The following is a 20148-nucleotide window of genomic DNA, read 5'->3' as shown; positions in this document are numbered from 1 at the left end:
TCAACATTGAAAAGGACCCAAGGACATATTGAAACCTTTGTTCCCACCCTGTCCTTTAGGGGCTCAGGGCCCACCTGCAAGACAATCTAAAGAGCCATCGTATACATTATGTGAAAATGAATCATGTGCTGTTCCCCTTTTAGGATACAATTGATAAACTACTTGAACAATAGTCTGCACCCAGCTTTCATTAGTTAACAACACGTCTTTTTGTTTTCTTTTTAAAGATGGCATGCCATATTTAATTGGTAGCATTGTTACTTTCATCAGAGAAGGCAATGGCACCCCACTCCAGTACTTTTGCCTGGAGAATCCCATGGACGGAGGAGCCTGGTAGGCTGCAGTCCATGGGGTCGAGAAGAGTCGGACACGACTGAGCGACTTCACTTTCACTTTTCACTTTCATGCATTGGAGAAGGAAATGGCAACCCACTCCAGTGTTCTTGCCTGGAGAATCCCAGGGACGGGGAAGCCTGGTGGGCTGCCGTCTCTGGGGTCCCACAGAGTCGGACACGACTGAAGTGACTTAGCAGCAGCAGCAGCAGCACTGTTACTTTCATAAGGGAGAGACATAATGTTACATAAAATAATTGTGTGTCTTACAATCTAGACTATCTTAGAATCAATTGAATAGCATATATTTCTTCCCTCCTTCCCTTTTATTTTTCTTCATATATATATATACACACACTCAAGCAGTAGCCACAGGACTGGAAAAGGTCAGTTTTCATTCCAATCCCAAAGAAAGGCAATACCAAAGAATGCTCAAACTACTGCACAATTGCACTCATCTCACATGCTAGTAAAGTAATGCTCAAAATTCTCCAAGCCAGGCTTCAGCAATATGCGAACCGTGAACTTCCTGATGTTCAAGCTGGTTTTAGAAAAGGAAGAGAAACCAGAGATCAAATTGCCAACATCCACTGGATCATTGAAAAAGCAAGAGAGTTCCAGAAAAACATCTATTTCTGCTTTATTGACTATGCCAAAGCCTTTGACTGTGTGGATCACAATAAACTGTGGAAAATTCTGAAAGAGATGGGAATACCAGACCATCTGACCTGCCTCTATATGCAGGTCAGGAAGCAACAGTTAGAACTGGACATGGAACAACAGACTGGTTCCAAATAGGAAAAGGAGTACGTCAAGGCTGTATATTGTCACCCTGTTTATTTAACTTATATGCAGAGTACATCATGAGAAATGCTGGACTGGAAGAAACACAAGCTGGAATCAAGATTGCCGGGAGAAATACCAATAACCTCAGATATGCAAATGACACCACCCTTATGGCAGAAAGTGAAGAGGAATTCAAAAGCCTCTTGATGAAAGTGAAAGTGGAGAGTGAAAAAGTTGGCTTAAAGCTCAACATTCAGAAAACGAAGTTCATGGCATCCGGTCCCACCACTTCATGGGAAATAGATGGGGAAACAGTGGAAACAGTGTCAGACTTTATTTTTCTGGGCTCCAAAATCACTACAGATGGTGACTGCAGCCATGAAATTAAAAGACGCTTACTCCCTGGAAGGAAAGTTATGACCAACCTGGACAGCATATTCAAAAGCAGAGACATTACTTTGCCAACAAAGGTTTGTCTAGTCAAGGCTATGGTTTTTCCTGTGGTCACGTATGGATGTGAGAGTTGGACTGTGAAGGAGGCTGAGCACCGAAGAATTGATGCTTTTGAACTGTGGTATTGGAGAAGACTCTTGAGAGTCCCTTGGACTGCAAGGAGATCCAACCAGTCCATTCTGAAGGAGATCAGCCCTGGGATTTCTTTGGAAGGAATGATGCTAAAGCTGAAACTCCAGTACTTTGGCCACCTCATGCGAAGAGTTGACTCATTGGAAAAGACTCTGATGTTGGGAGGGATTGGGGGCAGGAGGAGAAGGGGACGAGAGAGGATGAGATGGCTGGATGGCATCACTGACTCAATAGACATGAGTTTGGTGAACTCGGGGAGTTGGTGATGGACAGGGAGGCCTGGCGTGCTGCGATTCATAGGGTCGCAAAGAGTCGGACATGACTGAGCGACTGATCTGATCTAATCTGATATATATGTATATGTATATTTTATTGAGTTGCTTCCCTGATGGCTCAGACAGTACAAGCTGCCTGCCTTGCAGGAGACCCAGGTTCAATCCCTGGGTCAGGAAGATCCCCTGGAGAAAGGAATGGCAAAACTCTAATATTCTTGCCTAGAGAATTCCATGGACAGAGGAGCCTAGCAGGCTACAGTTAATGGGGTCACAAAGAGTCAGACGTGACTGAGCAATTAATACTCACACACTCACAGTTGACTTACAACGTTTCAGGTGCACAGCAAGGTAATTCAGTTATACATACACACATATACTATTTGTGAGATTATTTTCCATTATAGGTGATTACAGGATGTTGACTACAGTTCCCTGTGCTATACAGTAAACCTCTGTTGCTCTTAACAACATGCCTTGAATTTGGTTCTGTAGATAGCATCCTAGTTCTTTCTTATATGTAGGTATTACTTTCTGTTACATATAGCTACATATTACATTTCGTTACATATAGCTATATAGTACATTTCAATGCAAGGACTTACAAGAAGAATTCAATTAGCCCATCTCTACTGGTGGAGTTGAGGTCCTTCCCAGCTACAGTCACTGCTGCAGTGAAAAGCCTTATACAGTCCCCATGTTGCTTGTGTGTGAGCATATCTGTAGGATTCGTTTCCAGGAGTGGAAGTGCTGAGTCAAAGGGGACCTGTGTTTAGATGTTGAATAAATATTACCAAATTGCCTCTATCGAGTTGAGTCAGTTTATACATAAGCCAGCAGTGCCGAGGTGTGGCTGTGTCTGTGTGTGGGTGCTTGTTCTCTTCCCACCCTTGCCAATATATGGTGTTTCCAAGCTTTATGCTTGCTGTTCTGATAAGTGTAGAATAGTATCTTTGGAAGTAATCTTTACTTTTTATTTAGTTATTTATTTTTTTAACCATGCCACAAGATATGTGGGATCGTAGTTCCCTAACCAGGGATCGAACCCTTGCTCCCTGCAGTGGAAGCCCTGGAGGCCTAACCACTGGACCACCACTGAATTCCCCTGGAGATACTCTTTTTAATGAGTTATTGAGCATCTCTTTACATCTTTAAGGGCCCATTGAAATTTTCCCCTTTCCATTACCATTAACTGTTTCTTTATATTCTTTGCCTATTTTCCTCCATTTGAATCATTGATGGTTCATTTAAAAAGGATTTGTGGGAGACTTCTCTGGTGTTCCAGTGGCTAAGACTCCTTGTTCCAAATGCAGGGGGCTGGGGCTCCATCCCTGGTCAGGGAATTAGATCTTGTATGCAACAACTAAGAGATCCCAGGTGTCACATAAGATCCAGCACAGCCAGATAAATTCATTAAATAATTTTTTTTAACCACTAAAAAAATTATTTGTCGGGGCTCTTCACATATTAGAGAAATCTACCCTTTGCCTATGTTATGAGTTGCAGTTTTCCCCTCAGGTTTCAAGTTTTCCTTGGACTTTGCTTGTGGTGGTTTTTTGCAGAAAAAAAATTTTTTTGGTAGTCAAATTTATCAATCTTTTCTTTTGAGGCTTCAGGTTTTGTATAATATTATAAAGGACTTCCCTACTCCAGGATTAAAAAAAAAATTCTCCCATGGTTTCATTCAGTAGTTATAAAATATGATTTGTTTTTCATGATGGGATAATAGTTCATCATATGGGAAGACCATAATTTACTCAACCGATCACCAATAGCTGAATATTTGGGCTATTTCTGATTTTTTCTGAACTATAAATAAAGCTGCAGTAAAATACTTTTCCATAAATATTCTATTACACTAGGCTAAATTCCTGAAAGTGACCTTCATTTCCATCCCCAAACTGCCCTCCAGAAAGTCAGGCTGCCCTTCTGCCATAGTGGCTTCTGTACTGCTCTCAAAATGCTCACAGAGCCTTCGGTCAGAGAGGCAAGGACCCAGGATGGAAGATGCTCTCCATATGGCCTCATTGAGTCTTTCTTTGGCTTGTCAGCCACAGAGAAGATTATGTCAAATATGCTAGAGGAGGAGCTCAGGCATCATTAGACTGGAAGGAGAGGAGGAAACCCCAGAGTAGCGGCAAGAAGGACTTCCCTTGTGATCCAGGCGCTAAGACTCCACGCTTCCAATGTAGTGGGCCCACGGTTCAATCCCTGGTCAGGTAACTAGATCCTACATGCTGCAACTATAAAGATCTGATCTCTTTGACTTCCCTGGTGGCTCAGTGGTAAAGATTCTGCCCGCCAGTGCAGGAGACATGGGTTCAATCCCTGATCCCAGAGGATCCCACAAGCCTTGGAGCAACTAAGTCCGTGTAACCACAATTACTGAGCCTGTGCTCTAGAGCCTGGGAGCCACAGCTACTGAGCCCATCCATTGCAACTACTGAAGCATGCACGCCCTACAGCTTTTGCTCTGCAATGAAGAGAAACCACAGCAATGAGAAGCCCGAGCACCACAACTATAGAGTAGCCCCCGCTTGCTGCAACAGGAGAAAAGCCCATGCAGCAACAAAGACCCAGCACAACCAAAACTAAAGATAAATAAATAAAATTAAATATATAAAAAATATATTTATATATAAATATGTATATAATTATATATATACACACACACACACACACACACACAAAAGATCTGATCCCACATGCTGCAACTAAGATGTGCTACAGCCAAAAAAAAAAAAAAAAGCTGCTAGAGTCTTACTCAGAGCAGACTTATTATTTTACATACAATTCTATTCTCCAATAAACCTGTGATTCTGTTTTAAGACCACAGAAACAAATTAGAAAGGGGAAGCGAGGCTGCTACTTACAGCATCCTAGCCCACTGTGCCGTTTCTAAAGGAAGAGCAAGTGCAAGTGAGTCAAAAAGCAACCACTTTGGGCCATGCGGTGCAGGGCTAAACTCCCACAGATTCAGGTAATGGATGAGGAAGTCGATTAGATTGGGCGGTCTCTAAATTTGCTTGTAAATCTGAGATTCTGGAAGGTGTCTTGAACCTTGTGGTTGCCCCCTCCGCAAAAACGCCCTGGTCCTAATTCCTGTATTTTCTGAATATGCTTTGCTATGTGGCAAAGAGGAATTAAAACCGCAGATGAAATTAAAATGGGGTAATCAGCTAACCTTAAAATACGGAGAAACCTTGGATTATTGGAGTGGACAAAATGTAATCACAAGGAGCCTCTAGAGTAGATGCAGGAGGGGAAAAAAAGGATTGATGTCAGAGTGATACAACGACAGAAAGACTGGATGGACCACTGCTGACTTTGAAAATGGTAGGGGGCCACAAGCCAAGGAATGCGGATACCCAGAAGAGGTTCTGTAGAACATCCAGAAGGAAACCCTGTGGACACCCTTGAATATACATAGCCTGATGAGATCCATTTTGGACTTCACTTACAAAACTAAAATAAGAAGCGCGTTGTTTTAAATTTGTGTTAATTTGTTACAACACCCATAAAGAAAAAGTGCAAATAGCATCTGATACTGCCCAGTAAAAAGATGCCCAGGGAAGAGGAGTGCCTTGGCCCTGGACGCTCAGCCTCTAAGGAAGCAGCATACCCTGACTCTGGTCTGGCTTTTTTCTTTTTTGCTAGGTCCTGCAGCTTCTCTTCCTTCCTAATGATGAGCCCCCGGTATCACGAATGTTAAATTGTGTGCTGCAGAGATTCAGTTATCTGGAACGGCCATCTCCATGGGGATGCCCGGTTTGTTTTTTCAATGAGTGGGGCTCCCCCTCCCCTCGCCCCAATTCGAAGGGTGGGCCTTTGTGCCCTTCCCCCAGGGGCAGATGCTGTCCAGATGTGGGCGGGGGCGGGGCCCTGGGGCTGCGGCCACGGCGGGACTGTTTGGGGAGCAGGGGAGGGGCAGTGGTTGTGGAAGCTGGAGACCTGGGGAACCAAAGAGCAATTCCAGGGCCGGCGGGCGGGCCGTCGCTGGAGCAGCTCCCCTCGGGGTGCTTCGAGGAGGCTGCGGGCAGGCAGGGGAGGAGTCCCGGCGGAGCTGCGGGCCGGCAGGGGTTAACCCGGGAGTAGTGGTCGGGTCAGGTTACTTCCCTTTAAAAAGAAGGGGAAAGGAGGAGTCAGGCCCTGGTGGGCAGTGTCTGTGGCTGGTCCGGGTCGTCCATCGGGGGAGGAGGCTCGCAGCCGGCCAGGGTCGGGCGCCTGGCAGCCTCAGGCAAGTCGAGCGGGGTGCAGAGGGGACCGGGTGCGCGGAGGGGCCGCGGGGCGCAGCCGGGCTGAGGCAGGGACCTCGATGCAAGCGCGCTCAAGACTCCGACGTCCCTGCCGACGCCCCCTTCCCAGACCGGCACACTGAGGTCCAAGGCGAGCGAAGGAGAGAGACCCCTCTAGGATCGCGCCGCCAGGATGGTCCCGCAGCGGGCCTGTCAACGGTCGGGGAGCGGGAGGTCCCGCCCTGGAGAGGTGGCTCCCAGGGTGGCGAGCGCGGCTGCTGGAGCCTCTGGGGGTGGACCGACGGAGAGACACCACTGGTGCAGCGGACTCAGCCCTGCTGGGGTCCCGGGCCAGGTGGGGTGGGGACAAAGCGTGGTGGCGAGCGTGGTGACTGGTGGTGACTGTGAGACTCAACCGCTCAGACTCGCAGTGGCTGGGGCGGAGCCAAAGATGCGCGAGGTCCTGGCTAAGGCTTGGGGGTCTGTCTACAGAGCCCCCAGAGCGGGAGCGGGGCCGGGGTCAAGACTCCAGCAGGAGATCCCCTTAGCTAGCCTTGGACGTCTTGCTTCCCTCCAGAGCCCTCCACCCGACTACTATTTTAAAGGGAATTCCTATTTTTAGTGAAAGTTGCTCAGTCGATGTCCGACTCTTTGCGACCTCATGGACTATACAGTCTGTGGAATTCTCCAGGCCAGAATATACTGGAGCAGGTAGACTTTCCCTTGTCCAGGGGGTCTTCCAAACCCTGGGATCGAACCCAGGTCTCCTGCATTGCAGGCAGATTATTTATCAGCTAACCCACTCCCCTGCTCCTTACAACACCACCACTGGGATGAGGGTTTTCCTGATGTGGAAACAGAGTGCTTGCTCCAGCCCTACCCCGAAGCCGAGATGATCAGTGTTCCTACTGCTATAGGCATTTGCTCTGGTGAGGGGCTTCCAAGTAGAGCCAGTAGGGTCCTAACCCTGCACCTCCCCACCCCTCCAGCAGTGCGGTGAGTGGGGGTGCCCAGGTGGGTCATGCCTTGGGTTTTGTGACTTGAATCCTCCTCCTCCTCCCTTCATCCCAGCTCAGGGCAAAGTGCTAGTTACTGGAATCAGTGGGACAGTCAGGCAGTGTGGCTGGCTGGTCAGAGCGCAGTTCTCAGTCAGACCTGAGGTCTGAAGCTGGCTTAGTCCCTGAGTCTCTCAATGACCTGGACATCTCTGGGCCCTGCTTTGCTGCTGCTGCTGCTGCTGCTAAATCATTTTAGTCGTGTCCGACTCTGTGCGACCCCATAGACGGCAGCCCACCAGGCTCCCCCATCCCTGGGATTCTCTAGGCAAGAATACTGGAGTGGGTTGCCATTTCCTTCTCCAATGCATGAAAGTGAAAAGTGAAAGTGACGTCCCTCAGTCATGCCCGGCTCTTGGCGACCCCATGGCCTGCAGCCTACCAGGCTCCTCCATCCATGGGATTTCCCAGGCAAGAGTACTGGAGTGGGGTGCCATTGCCTTCTCCAGAGCCCTGCTTTATTCACCTGTAAAAGAGGAGTGTGGGCCTTCCCAGGTGGAGCTAGTGATAAAGAATCTGTCTGCCAATGCAGGAGACAGCAAGAGACAAGAGTTTGATCCCTGGGTCAGGAAGATCCCCTGGAGTAGGTAATGGTAACCCACTCCAGTATTCTTGCCTGGAGAATTCCACAAAGGAGCCTGGAGGGCTACAGAACATGGAGTCGCAAAGACTCGGACACTACTGAATGACGCAGCACACACAGGCACACACACATACAAACACACACAGTGTGTCTGAAAGAGGAGTCTTGGAGCAGATGGGCCTTCCAGTTGACTGTGATTGAAGAGTTGGCTGCAGACATGTGAGCTGGGGGAGGGGAACAATGGGGGCGCAGCCAAGAGGAAGTGGGAATGGGCCTCGGATCTGCCAAAGATCCCCTCCCCACACACTGGGGGCAGGGGAGGTGGGGAAAGCAGGGTGACTTGCCCAACTCTGGCAGTAGGCTGGCATCCTCCCCTAGCCCACCTCCCTAAAGAGCCCTAGAGTCTAAGCCTAGACTATGAGTGAAAGGAAGCTTAACCCAGAGAGCTGCTGCCACTTCACAGATGGAGAAACAGGCTCAGCTGTGTGAGGCAGCCCAGCGCCTGCCCCGTGATTCCCCCCCTCCCGAGTCTGCTAGAGAGTGGGGCATCAGCTCCCCACTTCCACCACCCTTAGGCCAAGTTTTCCAGCCCCTTTGCTTCAGGAGTTTTATTGCTAAGCTTTCTTTCTGAGAAGAAAGGTTGGGGTCCCCAAGTGGGAAGGCAGCAGTCTCCCCAGTATTGGAGTTGGGCCTAGTTCCTGGGCCTCTGCCTTTGATGGAAGACCAGGACCCACGCTGGGGACTCTTTCAGAATCTGGGAAGGACGGTATGGATGGCGCGCCAGCCACTCACATGGAGCCCCCTGAAAGCCTTCCTTCACACAGGCCACCAGCCATCACCTCCAGCCTGGGCCCAGGCCTAGGTGTCTGTCATCAGAGGCGCGGCCGTGTTTCTCAGCTGCACCTGGAGGCTTACCAGGGTCCCCCACAGCGGCCTGAGTCTGGGAGCACTGCCCTCCCCTTCTGATAAGAAGTTCCACTTCCTAGAGCCCCCGCAGCTCCCGGTCCTGGTCTAGGGCCAGGGAGTTGCTGGCCCCCTTGTAGAGCCCCCAAGCTGACTTCACCAGATTCCCAGTCTCTGCTTGCAGCAGCCACTCCCGCCATGTCCCTTAGACTGCCTATAAAATTCAGAAGAAGGGACACACAGTTCCCCTAAAAGATGATCAGATCTTTCTTCCTGCCTGGCCTTCTTTAAATTGCTGTCCTGTGCTGTCACCTCCTGAGGTCTCTTGAAAGATGTATGTCTCCTCCTGAGGTCTTTTAACCCTCTGGGGCACTGCACAGTAGGAAATGTAGGGGCTGTATGAGAGGATGCTTTCGGGAGGCGTGTATAATCCAGCAATAGAATCTGCCACAACTGTCTGTGTGACCTTGGGCAAGTCACTTAACTTTGTGCTGTGGTTTCCTCAAGAGCCAGTGGTGGTGATTATCCTGATGGTGATTGTCTGAGTTCGGTCACACAGAAGGCAATTTTCCAGGCAGGATCTGCAGCCCAGAAAGGCCCTTCCAAGGCTGGTGTCCTTCCACCCACTCCCCACGGTCCCCATCTCTCCTTTGCTCCTGAGTGCCTTGGATTGGCTTCCAGAGGTCAAAACAGGAGCTGACTTCCTATGGGGGCTTTCTGCGGTTCTCACAGGATGGACAAGGTCCAAAGCTCCCAGAGGAAGCACCCTGGGGGGCTGGCCTGGGCCCAGGCTCCTGCAGCTGTGGGTGGAGACCTCAGAAGCCTGGGAGAAAGCCAGGAGCCTCAGGGGCCAGAAAGTGCCGGCACTGGGGCCCCAGCCTCATTCCTGCTCTTCACTGTCTGCTCCTTCAGAGCAGACAGATGCCTTCGGTTTTTCCATCGCTCCCAGCCTGCCCAGCCCTGCAGCTAAAGGCGGGGGAGGTGCTGAGTAAGCCTGAGCAGCAGCTTACCCCCAGGGCCCGGTAGTCTGGGAGGGAGCCTGGGCTGCATAGTTGCCAGACTTCTGGTCCTGGGTTTCCTCACCACAGTCCCTCCCAGGCTCCTGGTGTTTTCATGTTTGAATAGAAAGTAACTTGCACTCCCAAACCTGAGATAAAGCTTTGTCTCCTATATGAGTGGCTATGCCTCAAATATTCTCTAACATGAGCATTGTTAGCCTTTTTTTTTTTTTTTTAATTTATAACTTTTGTTCTCTGGACCAAAGCATAATCAGGTTAGAAATATATAAACCCACAGGTAGAAAGGCAGCTTTGGTTGAGACGGGGGCTGGGGACTCAGCTTCTTCCCCATCCAGAGATAAATAGTAAAAGGAATGCACACATCTGCTCATTGGCAGAAAGCTTCCATTCCAAAGACCCTTTGCACATGTCGCCTCCCCAGAATCCTACGGGGTGGAGCAGTGATTCCCAAAGTGAGCGCAGCCGAACAAGATGATTTTGTTGGCTATCTAGATGAAAAATTTTCATTTATTTATTCATTTTTAATAATTCTATTTATCTTTGGCTGTGCTGGGTCTTCGTTGCTGTGTGGACTTTTCTCTAGTTGCAGCAAGTGGGGGCTACTCTCTAGTCGCAGTTTGTGAGCTTCTCATTGCGGTGGCTCCTCTTGTTGTGGAGAACCGGCTCTAGGACACAAGGGCTTCAGGAGCTGCAGAGCCCTGGGCCCTAGAGCACAGCTCAGTAGTTGTGGCATGGGGGCTTAGATGCTCTGTGGCATGTGGGAGTCTTCCCAGATCAGGGATCAAACCTGTGTCTCCTGCATTTGGCAAGTGGATTCTTTACCACTGACCCACCGGGAAAGCCCCTTTATTTATTTTTTAATTTTTATTTTATAATTCATTTTCCTTTTACAAAGCAACCTTATCCGTGGTACTTTGTTACGATGGCCTGAGCTGACTAGTACATCAACTTTATTTTTATTTATTTCTTTTAGTATTTATTTGGCTTTGCCGGGTCCCAGCTGTGGCACACGGATCTTCAGTCTTTGTTGCGCCATGTGAGGTCTTCAGTTATGGCCTGCGAACTCTTAGTTGCAGCATACGGGCTCTAGTTCCCCGACCAGGAATGCAATCCAGGCCCCCTACACTGGGAGCATGGAGTCTTAGCCACTAGACCAGCAGGAAAGTCCTGAATTGTCTTATTGTTGCATCTGTTCCATGAGCATGTGTTACCTATCTGCTGTGTACCAGGTGCTTGCCTGGTGTAGAGGATTCTACCCTCATGGCACTGAGTCTTGGGGGTGCTGCGAGGGCTTCCCTGGAGTAGCATCACTGAAGTGAGCTTCCTGGATGAGTGGGTGGCAGGTGAGGGAAAGACACAAGCTTTCCAGGCCCAAAGAGCAGCTTGGGGTGGGAGTGAAGGGTGGAGGAGGGAAGAGATGATGGGCTCGAGAAACCAAAAGAGGCCAGTGGGGCAGAACAACAGGGGGCAAAGGCTTGAGATGAGACCAGAGACTCACTGGAGGCTAGATCATACTGGACCTATAGGCCGTTGCAAGGAGTGTGGACCTTGTCATTCATTCAGCCAACACTGGGCTTCTCCCCTGTGCTAGGCATGGCGCAGTCTACAAGTCATGGCTCCCTTGAGGTGCCTCGGTCTAGTGAGAAGCTTTTGAACAACATAGATGGCCTTTTCTTAAGTTCTGTGACAGAAGTGTGAGCCAGAGGCCAGGGAAACATCAGGGGAGAGGAGCTGCCTCTGCTTGAGAAGGCAGTGACATTTGACCTGGGTTTTGAAGGATGAATAGGAGTTTGACAGGAAAGAGAGGAAAGGCATTCTCAGCAGTGAAAGCAGGCACAGAGATATGAAAAAGTCCAGGGAGTTTGGGAGAAATGCCAACAACTGCAGTCACGCTGGGCACCGGAAAGAGGAGAGGCCAGAAGGTCAAGTCCACAGATTTTCAGGCTTGAGCCAGAGGTGAGCTTTCGTCCTCTAAGCAGTGAGGGGAGGGACACCAGGTGCAAGCAGGAGAGGAAGGTCTCTCTGCCAGGTTGTGTGGGCAGGTTGGGTGACAGGAGAGGAGAGCAAGGTTATTGCTACCCAGTGGGCTGTGGCCGTGGCCATGCGTGGGCTGTGGTGGGGGCTGGGAGAGAGATCTCTTTTTATTATCAAAGAAGGTGGGGGCTGTGGAGCTTGCCCCTCTCTGTGTCCCCAGACTGGGCCGGCACAATGCCCAGAAAAGGGACCTCTCATTCCAGGGCAATAGGCTGCCTGCTGCGCCAACTTTGAAGACCAGAGGCCCTTTCCAAAAGAGTAAGGATTCCAGCCAGCTGGGCCCATGGGCTGTGTCCAAAGCAAACAGGAAAAGGCCATGGTGGGCCAGGCAGGGCCTCTTTCTTTGTTTGGAGTCCGGAACAGGCCAAGCAGGCTTGTGTGTCTCTCTGCTGCAAAGGTGGGAGCAAGCTGCAGGCCCTACAGAGTAAAACTTGTTGTGGGGGGAATACATGGCCCCTGGGTGCCAGCCTTCAAGGGCACAAGAAAGATGGTTTTTCTTGGCAAATTCTAGCCCTGATGGAGTGAGACGGGGAGCACATACTTCTCTCTCTCGATCATCCTCAGGGGCCTCTGTTCCCTTAGTCACAGTGACCAAGCTGGAGCCCTCCCCCGGGGACTTGGTTTCCCCACTCTTGCTCCTTGGTCATCAGCCCAGGCCTAATAGGGGTGGCTGCAGGTCACTGCAATGGAAAGTCCACACTGCCCAGACCAGGGCCCCGGGGGCATGTCTCTAGAGAGAAGGAGGGAAGTGCTGACTGCTCAGAGCACCTCGAGCCCAAACATGGGCACCCGGGATTCCCCTGAAGACTCTATCCTGTACTCAGACCCAGGCCAGATGACAGGTGGCAGTCATTCAGTCTCCCAGGGATGCCTGGATGAATTAACCTATGAATATATTCAATCCACTCACACATTTGTTTACCAAGTCTCCAGGCAAGTTCAGGGATGGCCAGCCCAAGGCAGGGCAGGGAGTGGCAGAGGAGCAAGGTCCTCAAGGAGCTGATGAAGAAGGCAGACTCAAACCCTGAGATGCATCTGGCCTGAGCAAGAGTCTTGCCTGTATGCCATGGTTGGAGAAGGGCTCAGAGAAGGAGCAGACCATTCTCCCAGGGCAAGGTGGGAGTGGAGGCAGGGGTGGAGATGGGCTACAGAGACTCCAATAAGGAGTGACTCCTGAGTAGAATCACTCATTCATCCATGCACCAGTCCCTGCCTGTGTGCATTCACTTCAGTTCAGTTTAGTTGAGTCGGTGATGCCATCCAGCCGTCTCATCCTCTACAGTCCCCTTCTCCTCCCGCCTAAAATCTTTCCCAGCATCAGGGTCTTTTCCAATGAGTCAGTTCTTTACATCAGGTGGCCAACGTATTGGAGTTTCAGTTTCAGCATCAGTCCTTCCAGTGAACACCCAGGACTGATCTACTTTAGGATGGACTGGTTGGATCTCCTTGCAGTCCAAGGGACTCTCAGGAGTCTTCTCCAACACCACAGTTCAAAAGCATCAGTTCTTTGGTGCTCAGCTTTCTTTATAGTCCAACTCTCACATCCATACATGACTACTGGAAAAACCATAGCCTTGACTAGACGGACCTTTGTTGGCAAAGTAATGTCTCTGCTTTTTAATATACTGTCTAGGTTGGTCATAACTTTTCTTCCAAGGAATAAGCATCTTTTAAGTTCACGGCTGCAGTCATGATCTACAGTGATTTTGGAGGCCCCCCAAAAATAAAGTCTGTCACGGTTTCCACTGTTTCCCCATCTATTTGCCATGAAGTGATGGGACCAGATGCCATGATCTTAGTTTTCTGAATGCTGAGCTTTAAGCCAACTTTTTCACTCTCTTCTTTCACTTTCATTAAGAGGCTCTTAAGTTATTCTTTGCTTTCTGCCATAAGGGTGGTGTCATCTGCATATCTGAGGTTATTGATATTTCTCCTGGCAATCTTGATTCCAGCTTGTGCTTCATCCCACCCAGAGTTTCTCATGATGTACTCTGCATAAAAGTTAAATAAGCAGGGTGACAATATGTAGCCTTGACATACTCCTTTCCCGATTTGGAACCAGTCTGTTCCATGTTCAGTTCTAACTGTTGCTTACTGACCTGCACACAAATTTCTCAAGAGTCAGGTCAGGTGGTCTGGTATTCCCATCTCTTTCAGAATTTTCCATAGTTTGTGGTGATCCACCCAGTCAAAGGCTTTGGCATAGTCAATAAAGCAGAAATAGATGTTTTTCTGGAACTCTCTTGCTTTTTCCATGATCCAACAGATGTTGGCAATTTGATCTCTGGTTGCTCTGCCTTTTCTAAAACCAGCTTGAACATCTGGAAGTTCACAGTTCACATACTGTTGAAGCCTGGCTTGGATAATTTTGAGTATTACTTTGCTAGTGTGTGAGATGAGTGCAATTGTGTGGTAGTTTGAACATTCTTTTGCATTGCCTTTCTTTGGGATTGGAATGAAACTGACCTTTTCCAGTCCTGTGGCCACTGCTGAGTTTTCCAAATTTGCTGGCATGTTGAGTGCAGCACTTTCACAGCATCATCTTTCAGGATTTGAAATAGCTCAACTGGAATTCCATCACCTCCACTAGCTTTGTTTGTAGTGATGCTTCCTAAGGCCCACTCTACTTCACATTCCAGGATGTCTGGCTCTAGGTGAGTGATCATACCATCGTGATTATCTTTGCCATGAAGATCTTTTTTATACAGTTCTTCTGTGTATTCTTGCTACCTCTTCTTAATATCTTTTGCTTCTGTTAGGTCCATACCATTTCTGTCCTTTATTGAGCCCATCTTTGCATGAAATGTCCCCTTGGTATCTCTAATTTTCTTGAAGAAATATCTAGTCTTTCCTATTTTATTGTTTTCCTCTATTTCTTTGCACTGATCACTGAGGAAGGCTTTCTTATCTCTCCTTGCTATTCTTTGGAACTCTGAATTCAAATGGGTTTATCTTCCCTTTTCTCCTTTGCTTTTCTCTTCTTTTCTTTTCACAGCTATTTGTAAGGCCTTCTCAGACAGCCATTTTGCTTTTTTGCATTTCTTTTTCTTGTGGATGGTCTTGATCCCTGTCTCCTGTACAATGTCACGAACCTCCGTCCATAGTTCTTTAGGCACTCTATCATATCTAATCCCTTGAATCTATTTCTCACTTCTACTGTATAATCGTAAGGGATTTGATTTAGGTTATACCTGAATGGTCTAGTGGTTTTCCCTACTTTCTTCAGTTTAAGTCTGAATTTGGCAATAAGGAGTTCATGATCTGGGCCACAGTCAGCTCTCAGTCTTGTTTTTGCTGACTGAATAAACCTTCTCCATCTTTGGATGCAAAGAATGTAATCAATCTGACTTTGGTATTGACCATCTGGTGATGTCCATGTGTAGAGTCTTCTCTTGTGTTGTTGGAAGAGGGTGTTTGCTATGACCAGTACGTTCCCTTGGCAAAACTCCGTTAGCCTGTGATCTGCTTTGTTTTGTACTCCAGGGCCAAATTTGCCTGTTACCCCAGGTGTTTCTTGACTTCCCACTTTTGCATTCTCTAGTCCCCTATAATGAAAAGGATATCTTTTGGGGGTGTTAATTCTAGAAGGTCTTGTAGGTCTTCGTAGAACCATTCAACTTCAGCTTCTTCAGCATTACTGGTCAGGGCATAGACTTGGATTACCGTGATATTGAATGGTTTACCTTGGAAGCAAAGAGAGATCATTCTGTCATTTTTGAGATTGCATCCAAGTATTGCATTTTGGACTTTTTTGTTGACTATGATGGCTACTCTATTTCTTCTAAGGGATTCTTGCTCACAGTAGTAGATATCATCTGAGTTAAATGGTCATCTAGTAGTAGATGGTCATCTGAGTTAAATTTGCCCATTTCAGTCTATTTTAGTTTGCTGATTCCTAAAATGTCGACATTCACCCTTGCCATCTCCTGTTTGACCACTTCCAATTTGCTTTGATTCATGGCCCTAACATTCCAGATTCCTATGCAATATTGCTCTTTGCAGCATCGGACTTTGCTTCTATCACCAGTCACATCCACAACTGGGTGTTGTCTTTGCTTTGGCTTTGTCTCTTCATTCTTTCTGGAGTTATTTCTCCACTGATTTCCAGTAGCATATTGGGCACCTACCGACCTGGGGAGTTCATCTTTAAGTGTTCTATCTTTTTGCCTTTTCATACCATTCAGGGGGTTCTTAAGGCATTCACTTAACAAATATTTATTGAAGACATCCCTGGTGGTCCAGTGATGAAGAATCCACCTGCCAATGCAGGGTACATGGGTTTGGTCCCTGGTCTGGGAAGATCCCACATGCCATGGAGCAACTAAGCCCATGTGCTGTGACTACTTAGCCCACGCTCTAGAGCCCGTGCTCCACAATGAGAGAAGCTAACTAGAGAGCAGCTCCTTCTCCCTGCAGCTAGAGAAAGCCTGCCTGCAGCAATGAAGACCCAGGGCAGCCAAAAATAAATAAAAATTTAAAACTATACATTAAAAAAAACCCAAATATGTGTTGAGTGACTACTACATGCGCGATACCATCAGTGAGCAGAAGCAGCCATGGACTGCTCTCATGGGGGTCTGTTGGTGGTGGGGGTTGGGGAAGCACTCAGGTCATCACCACACAGATCAAATGGAAAACTATGCCAAATTATAGGGCTTTGAAGAGAGGTTTGTGGTTCTCAGGAGCTTGACCTGGTCAGGGAGGCCAGGGCATCTTCTCTGAGAAAGACTTGAAGAATAAATAAGGAGTAACCAGAGCAAGAGTAGGAGGAAGATGATCCAAGAAGAGAGAGTTGCACGTGCAAAGGTCCTGTGGTAGATGGCCTGGATGAAGGCCAGACTGGCTAGAGTTCCACAGCAGAGAGGAGTGTGGTGAGAATGAGGTCAGGCTGACAGCACTTGACTTGCCGGTATCAGAAGATTTGGTCTGAATTCCGAGAGCAAAAAGATACTTTTAAGCAGTGGTGCAAAATGATTCAACTTATGTAGCAAACTGGTTTTATTGTTGTTGTTGTTGAGTCAACAAGTCGTGTCTGACTCTTGGCAACCCCATGGACTGCAGCACACGAGGCTTCCCTGTCCTTCACTATCTCCCGGAGCTTACTCAAACTTATGTGCATTGAGTCAGGGATGCCATCCAATCATCTTATCCTTTGTCATTCCCTTCTCCTTCTGCTTTCAATCTTTCCTGGCATTAGGGTCTTTTCCAGTGAGTTGGCTCTTTGCATCAGGTGGCCAAAGTACTGGAGCTTCAGCTTCAGCATCAGTCCTTCCAATGAATATTCAGGGTTTGAGGAGCCCAAATGTTAGCAAGGAGTCCATGAGGGTCTAGAAGTGCCCACATAAACAGTGAGAATGGCTTTGACTCAGGACATGGTGAGACTGGGGGGCAGGGTGAGTTGAATGTTGGGATGAGGATCAGGCAGTGCTGAAGTCTGAGAAACTGGGCTGGTGGATGGGAGGGGTGACAATGAACTTCGTATTCCTGTAAGAACATATTATATTGAGTATGATAAGTAATATCTTCATTTTTCCCAGGGATAGAATGGTTGACTTCTGGGGAAAAGAACAAAGGACTTTCAGGTTCTACTATAATGCGTGTGCTCAGTCACTCAGTTATGTCCGAGTGACTCCTCGGACTTTGTGACTCCTCAGACTGCAGCCCGCCAGGCTCCTCTGTCCATGGGATTTCCCAGGCAGGAATACTGGAGTGGGTTGCCATTTCCTCCTCCAAGGGGTCTTCCTGACCCAGGGTTTGAACTCATGTCTCTTGCATCTCCTGCATTGGCAGGAGGATTCTTTACCACTGAGCCACCTGGGAAGCCCTCTACTATAGTAGATGGTGTTTAATATGTTTTCTCATTAAATCTGTTCAACAAACCTGAGAAATAAATTCTAACATGTGTGTAGGAAGAAAGGGGTCTCAGAAAGGTAAAATTACCTGCCCAAGGTCATGGCTGGGAAAAGGTTAAGCCTCCACCAGCCTCCTCTCTTTAAAAAAAAAAAGGCAAAACAACTTCATTTCATTCCACTCAGTGTGCTGATAATTGAGGGGAAAGTTTTTGGCAAGAAGGGAAAGGGAGGGGACCTGGAAGAACTCCTTGCTCTGGAAGAATGCAAGGGAGGCTGGGGCCATGGCTCTGGGGTGCCCTGGGCCCCCGTCCAACCACAGGGGTGACTAACTTGCTCTTGACCCGAGCCGGAAGCTGATTCTCCCTTTCTCTCTACCTCCCACCTCCTGCCCCGGGGAAGTCCTCCTAATCTCCTGGATCTAACCTCCATCCTCTTGTTTCTGTGCTACTGTCTCAGCTCACAGGTGCATCCAAGCCACCTGGCTGCTACCTCTCCCCGCTGGCTGCCTGCCTGCCCTTCAGCCCTTGGTGGGGCTCCCAGGCGGCCTGTAACTGGATACCAGACACTGCTTCGTCCCTTCAGGCACCCCCCCCGCCTCTGAGCCGCACTCCACGCACCCTGTTTCTGGATCTGCTCTTGGAAACCTGGATAGAGCGTGTTTCCACTCAGCCCAGTGACCTTCGCCTGTCTGAGCCCTGGTTAATTTTTGCCCAGTCTTTGCAGGCTCTGGGGCCCCACCCCTTCGGGGATATAAGCCTGGTCTGAGGCTGCCCTGTTCCCTGCCCGTTCCTGAGCCTCCCCGAGCTCCCTCCCCATTCTCACCATGGCCAAAGGATTCTACATTTCCAAGGCCCTGGGCATCCTGGCCATTCTCCTGGGTGTGGCGGCCGTGGCCACCATCATCGCTCTGTCTGTGGTGTACGCCCAGGAGAAGAACAAGAATGCCGAGCGTGGCACCGCGGCCCCCACGAGCCCCACAGGCCCGACAACCACCTCGGCCACCACCTTGGACCAGAGCAAGCCATGGAACCGATACCGCCTCCCCACGACCCTCTTGCCCGACTCCTATAGGGTGACGCTGAGGCCCTACCTCACTCCCAACAATAACGGCCTGTATATCTTCACGGGCTCAAGCACTGTCCGCTTCACCTGCAAGGAGCCCACGGACGTCATCATCATCCACAGCAAGAAGCTCAACTACACCCAGCACAGTGGGCACTTGGCGGTCCTGAGGGGTGTGGGGGACACCCAGGCCCCCGAAATCGACAGGACCGAGCTGGTGTTGCTCACAGAGTACCTGGTGGTCCACCTCAAGAGCTCCCTGGAAGCAGGCAAGACGTATGAGATGGAGACCACCTTTCAGGGGGAGCTGGCCGACGACCTGGCGGGCTTCTACCGCAGCGAGTACATGGACGGCAACGTCAAAAAGTGAGTCAGGTGGGCCTGACGGGTGGGGGCAGGTCCTAGACGCCGAGGCAGAGTGGGATCCTGGGGGCCAAGGAAGGGCTTGGATTCGGGGCCTTTGAATGTTCCAAAGCCCTTGGCTGGCCCGTTGCTCCATCCAAAGTTCCCAAGACAATCCGCCGTTTCCCCGAGCCCCACCCCACTCAATCGGCAGTCAGGGATAAACAATGAAAGCCACCTTGGACAGATAAGAGAATAGGCTCTGAGGAGAGAAATGTGCCAGTGTCTTCCGGCTAATACAGGATGGGGGCAGCCAGGACTTTGACCCTGAGTCCAGAAGGAGCTCTGATCGCCCATGTCAGCTGGCCTGTCGGCCTCGAGGTGGCCTGGGAGAGGAAAGGGGGGGTGGGGGTAAGGGGACAGGGATGAGGCCGGGCAGCATCTGTGAGCCCGCCCCCCTGCACATCCAGCCACAGTCTGCAGCCCCCACCCTGCACACCCCGCGGGCACAGACACTCTGTGGGCACACCCTCTAACCCCCTGCTCTGGGCAGGGTCCTGGCCACCACACAGATGCAGTCAACAGATGCCCGGAAGTCCTTCCCCTGCTTTGACGAGCCCGCCATGAAGGCCACATTTAACATCACCCTCATCCACCCCAAGGATCTCACAGCCCTGTCCAACATGCCACCCAAAGGTGAGCAGGTCTGGCTGAGGCCTCACAGCCTGGGCCTGGGAAAGCAGACCCTCCCCGCCAGGGCTGGGGCGCAGGGGAAGGGGAGGAGGCACACCTCCACAAGCCTGCATGCTCCCTGCCCAGGTCCCAGTGTCCCGTTTGACGGAGATTCCAACTGGAGCGTCACTGAGTTTGAAACCACGCCGGTAATGTCCACGTACCTCCTGGCCTACATCGTGAGCGAGTTCACGAGTGTGGAGTCAGTGGCTCCCAATGATGTCCAGGTATGAGGCCCAAGCTCACCTCACCTTCCCCAGGGTTGGTCCTGGCCTGGGAGACATTCCTGTTTATCCTCATCCTGGTCCCAGCCCCTAGGCAGTGTGTGAACCCCAGCTCTGAGTCATCTTGGGCA

At 49.6% G+C, this 20148-nt stretch overlaps 1 protein-coding gene across 2 annotated transcripts in view; it reads left to right on the top strand.

Annotated features, from left to right (window-relative positions):
• Positions 1 to 6125: 6125 nt before the first annotated feature.
• The window catches only part of ANPEP (alanyl aminopeptidase, membrane), a 29323-nt gene continuing 15300 nt past the window's right edge, over positions 6126 to 20148 (top strand). The window contains exons 1-4 of one of the 2 annotated variants that reach the window (XM_024981617.2): positions 6126 to 6213; positions 18114 to 19085; positions 19615 to 19757; positions 19881 to 20020. In XM_024981617.2, coding sequence (XP_024837385.1) covers positions 18481 to 19085; positions 19615 to 19757; positions 19881 to 20020 — 888 coding nt within the window. In that variant the 5' untranslated portion in view covers positions 6126 to 6213; positions 18114 to 18480. 2 annotated transcript variants of the gene reach the window in all.

The sequence above is a fragment of the Bos taurus genome, chromosome 21 (assembly GCF_002263795.3).
Source record: "Bos taurus isolate L1 Dominette 01449 registration number 42190680 breed Hereford chromosome 21, ARS-UCD2.0, whole genome shotgun sequence".
NCBI lineage: Eukaryota > Metazoa > Chordata > Mammalia > Artiodactyla > Bovidae > Bos > Bos taurus.
This window is presented reverse-complemented; position numbering and strand designations above follow the sequence as displayed.